The sequence below is a fragment of the Ammospiza nelsoni genome, chromosome 11, assembly GCF_027579445.1.
Source record: "Ammospiza nelsoni isolate bAmmNel1 chromosome 11, bAmmNel1.pri, whole genome shotgun sequence".
NCBI lineage: Eukaryota > Metazoa > Chordata > Aves > Passeriformes > Passerellidae > Ammospiza > Ammospiza nelsoni.
Genome location: NC_080643.1, coordinates 5,637,830 through 5,648,950, shown reverse-complemented (window position 1 = coordinate 5,648,950; position 11,121 = coordinate 5,637,830). Strand labels below are relative to the sequence as shown.

General features: G+C 44.0%; 1 protein-coding gene and 1 long non-coding RNA gene across 2 annotated transcripts in view; one reads left to right on the top strand and one right to left on the bottom strand.

The window, feature by feature from the left end:
• Positions 1 to 1,264: 1,264 nt before the first annotated feature.
• LOC132078001 (uncharacterized) overlaps positions 1,265 to 11,121 on the bottom strand; it is a 74,484-nt gene continuing 64,627 nt past the window's right edge. Inside the window, exon 3 of the long non-coding RNA XR_009419220.1 lies at positions 1,265 to 1,384. This is a non-coding gene — a long non-coding RNA (uncharacterized LOC132078001). The remainder of the gene's footprint in view (positions 1,385 to 11,121) is intronic.
• The window catches only part of LOC132078307 (monocarboxylate transporter 2-like), a 35,046-nt gene continuing 26,313 nt past the window's right edge, over positions 2,389 to 11,121 (top strand). The window contains exons 1-2 of the mRNA XM_059480376.1: positions 2,389 to 2,765; positions 2,996 to 3,253. Of these exons, the coding sequence (XP_059336359.1) occupies positions 3,037 to 3,253 (217 nt within the window). The 5' untranslated portion in view covers positions 2,389 to 2,765; positions 2,996 to 3,036. The remainder of the gene's footprint in view (positions 2,766 to 2,995; positions 3,254 to 11,121) is intronic.

Below are 11,121 nucleotides of genomic sequence, written 5' to 3'. Positions count from 1 at the left end.
TCAATAAATCAAAGAAAGAGGATGGTAAATGTCAACTGGATTGAGATGTAAGGGCCTTGATTGTGCAAGTGACCTGGAATTCCTTTATTTCCAAGTTGTTGTTTGTAGCCTCAGAGAGATTCTTGAAGAGGGTTGAATGATAGTGAAGATCCAGAATACCTGTCTAAAGAATAAGCCTAAATAAACGATCAGGAATTAAGCAGAAGCCTGCAGGGAGTGGTAAGTGGAGAAATGGGATATCCAGACTTTTTAACTTCACAAAAAAGGAAATTGGGACCAAGTGAGAGAGCTGACAAGTAAATTTGTGCCAGACAAAGACAACTCTTTCTTTAAAATGACAAAGTTGTGGTTAAGAGGTGTTAACAGAAGGGGCAGTGCCTGTGGGAGAATGGTCCTGGGCCCTCCTTGGTGCTGATGTCTCACAAACCTCAGGGCATCATGCCACAGGAGAAATGAGGGGAGACTGGGACTGTATCACATCACTGCCTGCTGGTTGCTGAGGCTATTAAACCCTTTAAAAATAATCCCAAATTTTATAATGCCAAAGATGGGTTCCCCTAAGTCTTCCTCTGAAAGCCTTGTTTTAGAGTTGGAGAGGTAAGAGTCAGCTGGTGTGATTTTTAATTTTGACTGTACATTATATTTTCATTTAACTTTGGTTTCTCTCTTTGGTTTACTGTATTGATTTGCCTTGATATAGGAAAGATTTACAATGATCTGATACCATGGTCTGATTTTATGCTAATGTCTTCTCAATATATTTCTCATTAAACAAAAAAATCAAATTAAATGCACAAATATATTCATCATGTAAGACTTCTAAAGGTGGTGTATGATTAGTCACAGTTTTAGAATTGGTGGTAATAAAAAATAGCCTTTTAAATCCCATTTATAATGTTCAGGTTTAACTTTTTTAAAGGATTACGAAAAAATTTGAATTTGAGGGGCCTGAGAATTTTGCATATCCTAAATTTGAATGGCAAACATAACGTTAAATAGGGAAACATGTCCTCACTCTAACCACCCCTTTATCAGTTTTATTTTGCCTAATTTCAGAAGCACTAGTATATGTCAATATTTTTAGGAGCTTGGTATTCTCCATAATATTTGAATGGCCTAAACTGGGTAGAATAACCATGAATGAAAGAAGCTGTGCAGTGAAGTGCAATTTGATGAGTAATAAGATCTCTTAAACATCAACAGACAGGCATTTCAACATCACCACTATTACTTTTTAACTTGGGTTCTCCTTTTAAAATCTCACCTCACAGTAATGAAGTCGAGTTAATGTAGTTCTAAAAGAAAATTATTTCCCTTTATGGAAAGGCTTAGATGATGGGCTATAACAGACTCTGCATCAAAATGTTCCATATACTGTGGGTACCTGTAAAGGGAAAAAAATGTTTCATGAATATCTATCAGAAAAGTTTATTAGTTAATATCAGAGCAAGAGAAACTTTGCAAGTACAATCTTGCTGATCCTGAAATTAAAACATAGCATCCTTCACAGTGTAATGCAGCATTTTCTTTATTATTTATAATTTCATTGTAAAAGACTTAGTTGGTCATCTCTTGATATAGCAAAGAAATCTCAGGAAACCCAACATCTTGCAATGCTAGATATTATCCAGATAGAAATTAGAGTGGATATATTAAATATTAGCATTTTGGGCTAATAATTTTTCCAGTTATAGTCAAGTTCCTCTCATGTCCAGTGAAATCCTTGTGAAGGGGTTGGAGCTGGATGACCTTTAAGCTCCCTTCCAACCCAAGCCATTCTGGGATTGTGTGTAAATGGAAGTGAATCCTCTCGTGGGTCTCAGTGGATCAATCCCTGTTAGACTGGCTCTGACCAGGGCTCCTCACCCACAGAGGCTGGGAGAGGATGCCCAGGGATGAGGGTGAGGATGGAGCAGGGGTGGAGATCCTCTTCAAGTGTAACCTCTCATCATTTGAGGGCCTCTAGAGCGCTGAACATGGGTTTACATAAATTTCCTTCAATTAAAAATAAATGAAGATGAATGGTCTTGGTCTGTAGCAAACAAAGAGAATGAAGAGAGGCTATGACAAGAACAAAAATCAGTGATTATCTTTCAGTACAGGACAAAGTTTTCAATGGAGGTCTGACTATTTTGCAAAGGGATTCCAAAACTCATCTCTGATGTATCTGAACGATTCACAGAAAAGAGATGCATGTTTTATTTATTTTTCTTTTTTATCCTCATTTTATTTTAATGACCAGGGAAAATGGGAAGAATGCAAATGAGTGAATGCCCTCTTTGATCCGGGCTGTTCCTGAGCATAATCTGCTAACCTGGCAGGCACCAGGGACGAGTGGAATTGCTGCCCATAAGCAGGAAGGAACCTCGGCCCCTTTGCAAGCAGTTTCTCAGTTTGGTTGATGGTTTGAGGGAAGTAACAGCCAGAAGAGCCCTGTCCCCCTGCAGAACAGGGGAGCTGGGCCCGCTCTGGGGCTGCTCACCTGCTGCTTGCACCATGGGGATTGTTCTTTCAACCAGGAATCACCTGAAATCATAAGGACTCCCACCCATGTCTGAGAAATACACAATAAAGGATTCACCCTGAAAAAGGTACAACCACTGGGTTCTCTCCAGAGGGACTGTGACAGGAGTGACCTCCAGGAGTCATCTCCCAAGGTGGGACACAGAGCCACAGGCTGGACGTGGCACAGAGCACAGAGTGAGTGACTTCACCTGGGACTGAGCTCTGCTCCTGGACATGGGGGCCATAGGAGCATTTTGAGGGTATGTATTTAAAATGCAGGTGGAAGAGCTGGACAGGGTTATTGCAGAGGGAAGGGTGATCTTGGTTGTGTTAGAATTGAACAGTAGAACTGTCCAAAAGCAGCAAAAGGATTGAGGCTTCAAGAGCGGGTGATTCTCTGTACCTCTAAATCATTTTAATTTGCTTTAAAATGATGCCTGACCACATGTTATGAGCAATCTGTACAACACACCTCTCCTCTGCTCTGCAGGACACCGGCAAGCAGGGTTTGCTCTGGAACCTGCCCTGACCATGTCTCCTCCAGTGCTGTCAGACCTGGGCTATGTCCCCCCCGATGGAGGATGGGGCTGGGCCGTGGTGCTTGGAGCCTCCATCTCCATTGGGTTTGCATTTACCTTCCCCAAAGCTTTCACAGTCTACTTTAAAGAGATCCAGGCTTTCTTCAACATCTCCTACAGCCAGATTGCCTGGACAACATCCATCATGTGTGCCACCACCTACGGAGGAGGTAAGTGAAGCAAGGCTGGATCTTCCTTTGGAAAGAGAAGATCTGAGCTCTACACCAAAAGGGGAGAATGCATTTCTTTGAGAAAGTTCCTGGAAAGCGCTAACTCTAAGCCTGGCTTTCTGTTTCCTGATGATACATATTGGAAAAACTAAGAAAACCAGTAGTGCTGAGTTTTTTATTGCCAACATATATGAAGCCATCAATTATTATTTCATCATAATCCTTGCTATGCGTGGGTGAGTGGAGGCTTGGAATTATTTGAGTCTGGGAAGTTATTTCAGTATATTTATTCTTTTGTTCTGTTCCTATTCTTGTCTTTCCTTTTGAAACAAAAAATGTGTGGCTTGTACTCTTGATTGCAGAGAAACCACTGAAACTCAAACCCCAAGTTTTGCTGATGTACAGACATGAAATATGTGCATGTGTATCTTAAGGCAGCATTGAAATATGTTCTTCCCTAAATCTGTTGCTAAAATCTTGCTTCAAATAAGTAAGGGATGATGTTTTAGACTTTTCTCTGTAGAATCTTTCTAAAAGAACAAATATATTCACTGGTTTCTTCAGATTAAAAAATGTTCACTGGGTACCTGTACCTTGGCTGCAAAAATTGGTGCTGTGGGAAGGTATCTACTGTCCTCATAAGGGAATCACCAAATGGGTGTTCCCTGAGGGATGTCTCCAGGTTATCAGTCTGCCACTTTGATGTGAGCAGCAGGTCAATCGTGCTGTTAATGGTTAGTGGAGATCAACTGGTTCAGGCTGCTGGTGCCTGTGAGGTGCAGCTGCTGGCAGGCATTGCTGGGCTCTCAGCAGATCCTGCTGGTTCTCGGCTGGTTTTGCAAGGGTGAAAGGTAAAAGGATTAACACTGGAGAACACAAGATTAGCCACCCAAGTGTGAGTGACCTCACACCTCCCCAAACCTGTATTCTCCCTAAAAAATTCTCTGACATTCTTTGGGGAAGACTATTACAAAAAATTTTGTAGATGGAGGGATCTTCTTGGTACCCTCCAACCTTCAGGACAGGGTGCTTTGGAGGCTTCCTGGGTCACTCATTGCAAGATCAGGGGTACACTCTGGGCACAGAAGGCTCACCCTTTAGGAACTGGTTTTACATGGCAATAAAAAAGGAGCTGGTGTGGGATGGATTAAGTTGAAAGGAGATGTGTGTGACCAAAGGGGTGTGAGGGATGACAGAGCCTCTTCAGGTGTGGCTGGAGTGGATCAGACTGTCAGTGAGGCAGAGTCCCTGGGCTCTTTGGGCTGTGCTCTCTGCTGCAGATGGACAGAAGGGTTCACCTCCAGGGGGAATAAATCCCTGGATTTAAAATCCTGGAAATAAAAGCAGCTCCCCTGAACACTGATTTCCCCCTGAAACAATGGCTGTGTGTCCTCTGGCTGCTGTTTGGCCCTGGTGGTTTTGTGTCAGGAGCTGGGAAGGGCTGACAGAGTGAGAGATGGAAGAGAGATTCATTTAGAGGGATTATTTCCTTAGGGTGGTTGCTCAGGGCCCTCTGGAAGCTGCAGGTCTGAAACTGAGCACCAGACCCTGCACATGTCTCAGAGTGGTGGGGATTTCTGGTTTTTTATTCTCCACATTCCCTGAGTGAGGGCCTTTGATATCTGGCTGGAAACAGGAGAGGACAGCAAGGGAACTGCTGGCTGTGGTATTGATGGGGGAAGAAGCCATCACAGTATCAGATTTGTGGCTTTCATCACTGATCTTCCCATCTTTAAATACACTTTTCTGACACCATCCTGCTGCAGAGCTGTTATTATAAACCAGAACTGTGTGTGCAAGTGCCTGACTTTCCCAGATGCCACCTGTAACAACAGGAGGGTGCAGCACAAGCAGGAAAATATGAGATGCTGTAGAGAAAGTCAACTTTTCCTTTTCAGCATTGTATTTATATTCACCCAGACTTTGGGCCAAGAGCTCAGTGCTGGTAAGGGGGTCTTGTCCCTGTCACAAACCCTGTGTTCATTGCTCTCAGAGAACCTTTCCTCTCTGGGGTTTGTCCCCCAGGCAGAACCTGCTGCCCTGCACCTCACTCAGCTTTTAAATCCCTGCAGCATCTGAAACAGATAATGGAAAAACATAAATCTGAGGAAAAAATCCCTGTGTACTCTTCTAGAATTAAGGGAGATCAAGTGTCTCATCTGTTTTTGAGCATGATTCATAATTCTAAACATTTCCCTGTCATGTTCTCATCTTTCAGTTTTGCTGCCAGTAACTGGTGTTGACATCTCCATAGATCTGAAGGCAGCAGCATGCTAATAGCAACAGAAGAGGGAATTGCAATAATAACAGATTTAGGACTTTCATCTCAGGGAATAAATACCTTTGAGTGCATAAGTAATTGAATACTCAGTTTGATCTTCCTTTCAGCTATAGCAGCATAACTCTACAGCAATTCTGTAGCATCCAGTGGAGCTGCATGCTGTGGTTGGAGAAGGAGGAAAGCACCAACAAAGCCTGCCCAGAGTGGCTGGAGGAATGCAGGGGATCCCTTCAAACCCCAGATTTTATTTTACAGCATTCAGGAAAGCTGCAGCTATCTATATAAAACATATATATATATGAGATATATATAAATGATTGAGATAGATATATATATAGATATATATATCTAGATATATATATACATAATAATGTATAATATATATAATATATATGTATTAAATATATTAGATATATATACATGAGATATACATATATATATATATACACAGAATATATATATATAAAAAACAGTTGTTTTTTTTATATATATTATATATATATAATATATATATAGGACAGGACAGCCTAAAGTAAAATAGTACCAGAGTAAATAGTAAAAAAAACCCTTCAACAAACATTGAGTATAATTTTTTGGGTAAAGCCTGGGCTGCACTGAGGTTATCAGGCATTTTGCCATCATCTTTAGTGGAGCCAGGATTTCATCTTTCAGCTGCTGAGTTTGACCTGCTGAACTGGAGCAATGGAAGCCTGGCAAATTTCAGCCTCAAGCATTTTGGGAAAAGCGCTTTCCCAAAGGCGTTCAGGAATAGGAAGCAATGGAGTGCCCTGTAACAGGTAACAGGTGCCTCTCTGGAGCACATCTTACAGGGAGTCATTTCTGTGGAACTCAGGGGGCTCTTGGCCAGCCTGTAAACCTGGGATTACAGCAGGTTTGAGTAAACACTGCATCTGGACCAAAAAACCTCCTGGTTTTGTCCTTGTGGGGTAACAGGGATGTACAATGTCAGAAGTTCAGCAAGTTCCTTAAGAACTCTGTGTAAGACCTTGGAAGTTAATGCCAAAGCACTGTGCTGGTCTGCTGGACAACGGTCATGCAGAGGGGCATTCAGAGCCAGGAGCCTGCTGGGCTCACCCCCAGCAGTCCTGAGAGCTGCACCAGCCTGTGTTAAGGGCACAGGGGTGTCACACAGCTCCCTGCACCCCGGGATGTCTGCACTCAGCTCCTCCCAGGTTTGTTTCTGTCTCTTGTTTCCACATCCCAGTGTTTTACTGAATTTGAAGGGTAATGAGGAGCTTCCTGGCTTTCCTCCACCCCATCAGGAGGAGCTGGTTGTGTTCCAAGGAGCTGCAGGCTGGATCCTGTTCTCCTGCCTCCCACCTGCTCTCCTGCCTGCCCAGAGCTCGCTGGTGACCAGCACCGCGAGGTGCCAGCTGAGACTGGCTGCTGCTCACACCATGCCTGTCCTTGGAGCACATCAAAGGCGTCCTAAATGCATCAGCAAACAGCAGCTCCTGCTCCCAGAGCACTGCAGTCATAGAGAGAGATTTCCTGGGGAAACTCATGTTAAATAGAAACACCCTTGTGGAGTTACAATTTTATTTGGTGAGGAACCAAAACCCACACCAAAGCCTCTTTATGATATTTTTCTGTACTTATAATTGACTATCCCTCCATCATCTTAAAACTTGGGTGATGTGGGGTTAAGTTTTTTGGAAAATACCTGGATTATGTAATGACTAGGAGTACTATGATCTGCAAACAATGGTGTTCCAGACACTGCTTGGAAACTGCTGTGACCTCTCCCTGTCCCCTGGTGACTGACGCCCAGTTCAGGCTCAGTCAGCACTGTGCAGTCCCAGGTTTTGCTGCTCTGGAGTGGGGCTCACTCTGCAGGGTGATCCTGCAGCATCTCTCCTCTCTCAGACACCATGAGGCTTTAATGAGATCTAAAATTCTCCAGCTTGGTGAAGAGTTATTCAGGCAGCCTTGAGGCAGCTGATCCTTTTTCTGCCCTGCTGACAGCAGCTTGGGAGTCTGCTGGGGACAGCAGTGGTTTTCTGCTGCCAGATGTGCCACAGCTGCTGAGGGCCATGCCTTGGATGTGGTGCTGGTGGAGAGGTTGGATGTGCCACAATTCTCCAGATTAGTTTTGCCTGTCTAAGCTGCAGATCTTTGCTAACCTGGCTCTTTTTCACTGAAGGGAGTAAGAAAACCCTCACAAAAATACTCTCACCAGAAACCACAGGCAGGCTGGGTGGGTAAGGCAGGCTGGGGCAAGGTGGGATCCACACTGGTTTTACTTTGGCACACTAAGGAGTCTTTATTCATTAAGTGTTTACCTTGAGCAAAAATGTATGGACTCCTTATCCTGTGCTAAAACCTCACAGCAAGGACAAGGCTTGAGCGTGGACCTGGGTAGGCCCAGGGTGGGGAAGGCAGAGGTTTCCCTCTGTCACCAGTGGAGTCCCCTTTATTTTCAGTACAGAGAGTGACCTGCTCTGCTCTGGCTAATGTGTAATTGTACCTTCAGCACAACCTCCTGCCCCAGCTGTTTGTTTGCCTGTCTTTGTGTGCACAATCTTAAATGCCTTCAGGCTCTGCATTCAGCAGTGTTTGGAAAAAAACACAGTATTTCTCCTCATTTCAGCCATTTAGGATTTGGCATAGCCAGACTTCTGCCATAAAAGTTAGTAGCTAAATTCTTGCTGCATCTCTGAGTACTTCAACCATGTTGTTTTTCCCTTTCTGTGCAATCATTTTCCAAATATAACAGAGGAAGATCCTTCTGGGATTAAAATGTAAATGAGACAAAGATGCAATAGCAAAGGAATAATTTGTTTTAATTCCCCAGTGAAAGCATTCCAGTTATTAGATCTAGATTAATTGTCACCATCTTTTTACCAACAAGAATGTTTTCATTTGAGCTGCTGATTAAACTCCTGCAACAAGGGAAAAACAGAAGAAGTGATGTTATTGCTTGGTTTATTCTGATTTCTCCAGGAAACCAGCACATCCTGCAGTGATGCCTCATGCACCTAGCTGGTTTGATGGCACAGACACAGGGCTGGGGATGTCTGAGAGGTTTCCTGGCTCTGGAGAATATTATTTCATGTCATGAATCCCTCTACTGTCTGTTACTAATATTGTGGTTTAGCAAAAAGCGAGTTTGATATTTCATAACTTTCTATTTCAACCTCTCCTTGATCCCCTTGTAAAACACATTGCTCAGTGAAAAACAAAGCCAGGAGGCACTGCCATTGTCCCAGGTGGTTTTGGTGCCAGCACTGATGTCACCTGGCTCTGTGCAGTGTCACTTCATCACCAGGGATGAGGAGCTGGTGGCTCTGCCTGCAGCAGAACATCTCACATAGCAATAAAGAGGCTGCATGGAAATTAAAGGTTCCCTCCCCTCCCAAATAGCCAAGGAGATGCCAGGGGATGTGGCCTGACCAGGTCTGACCAACAGATGCCACTTGGAACGTGTTGGTTGGGTGCTGCCTGCACCCCTCCTGCTGCTCAGTGCCCCAGGAGCCACCAACCAGAGTTTGGTTCCCTTTAATTAAAAACCCAGGCATGGAAATATTAGTGGTAAATCCCTGAGTGCTGGAGATAAAACACAGAGGAATGTGTTTTATCAGCCTGGTCATGCTCAGGCGGGGAGAACACAAGGTACAAGGGTAATTCTGTGCTACTGGGAAGGGAAATGATGCTTTGTCCCCCAGCTGGCATTTTGTGGTGGCATCAGCTTGGAGTCCAGAGCAAAGAGTTTTGGTGATTTGAAATCTACTCTTGAGTTTTACTCTGTATCTGTATGGATTGATCCCTTGGAAAAAGTTAAGAATTTTATTAGGAGCACAAATAAATGGGCCTATTTTTTGAGGATGTGATATCTCTCTCCTAGGACAGGTCACACAGGCAAATGCAGGGGATGTTCTTTAGAATGACACCCAATTTATGTGCCATTCCCTCCTGGAGAAGGGAATTCTCATCTTCCAGTGATGGTATCACATGGGTCCAGCCCTTTGGTTTTGCAGAAAATTGCTGTCTGTATTCTCATCCATTAATTCAGGAGCTCCATTTTAACTGGCTGTGGATTGGATTTCAGTGCTGCTGCACTTTATGAGCAAATGGAACATGACAATAGAGCAGGTTTAAGAAATGGGGTGTGCCATTAAAGGCCCTTTAAAGAAGTGCAGAGGTGCCTCTTCTGGCATTTACCAGATGCTGTTTTCAAGCAGCAGAGCTAGGTATGGATTTTTTTTTTTTTTTTGTAATGTGGAAGCAATTTCTAAAGTCCTTAATTGACTTCCAAAGACTCAATGAAGGAAAAACTCTGTTGGAGTTATAGAGTTGTAGCTCTTACCTTTGGCTGCTACAAACTGCTTTGCATAAAAGGCTTTGAATAAAATTATTTCCAAGTGCCAAAGTGGTTCACTGAAGACAAACAGAAATGTTTTTGTTTCTTGAGGGGGCCCAGAGGTTTTCCCCTGATCCAATTTTTTTTCCTTTTTCCAAGACAAGAAAAAACATTGAGGTTGTCCTCACTGGTCACTTTTTGGGGGAACTTAAGTGCTCCACTATATGGGTAAAGTGAAATGAGGCCCTGGCACAGGTTGCCCTGGGAAACTGGGGCTGCTCCATCTCTGGAAATGTTAAAGGCCAGGTTGGATGGGGCTTGGAATAACCTGGTTTGCTGGAAGGTGTCCCTGCCCATGCCAGGGGGATGCTCCCTGTCCTCCCAAGACATTCTGTGGTTCTATAATTTTAAATATTGTCCATCAAACCTTGGGCTTCAATAAGTAAAGGCTGTGAGTTCATTTGATTAGAAAATCATGACCTGGGAAATGTCACAGAAAGCTTTGTGAAGATTGGAAGATGGGGGGAGAGGAAGAGTTTCAGATTCTGCTTTGCTCCTGTCCCCTTTTCCCTGCATGCCCCTCTTCTTTGAGCAGCCCTGGAGCACTGGGAATTACAATAGCAGGCACTTATTTACATGGAATACTGTGATAGGGAAATGAGTCATTTGGAAAGGTGTTTTGCAATTTTAATCAATTTTTTTGCTGCTTGCCAGCAAATTAAAAAACCTGCCCTCCAGGAAGCGTCTGCTGTCGGTGGATGAGAAAGCAGAGCCTGGTCCCCACATGGATGGGGAGCCCTGGCACAGGCAGCTGCTCTGAGAGGCTCCCAAACTGCCAGGAAATCCTTTCTGACCTTTGAGGCCAGGTTTCCAGTGTCACTGCCACCCTCTGTCCTCAGGCTGTTCTGCTTTGCTTGTGATTCTCCTCAGAGCAGCAGCAGCAGTGCAAACACCGCATTTAACATCTTTAGAAATCATTTGTTTGCCCCCAGAGTCACCTGCTGCAACTGGTTCCCTGCTCCAGTTCTGAGTTTGTGTGAAAATTTACCCAGAGGTGCCCTGCTGGGCTGGCTGCAGGGGCCATTCTTTAGCATGACACACAAGGACACACAATTTAATAGTTCTGGAGGAGAAAATTCTCATCTTCCACCTGAGAGCTGTTGCAGCTTCCACGGCTGAAGCTGTACCTGCTTCTCCATCCCTCTGCTCCCTGAGCTTTCCATCTGTCCTCCCACCTTCCCTGCTCCTGCTAAGGATGTGCCAAGC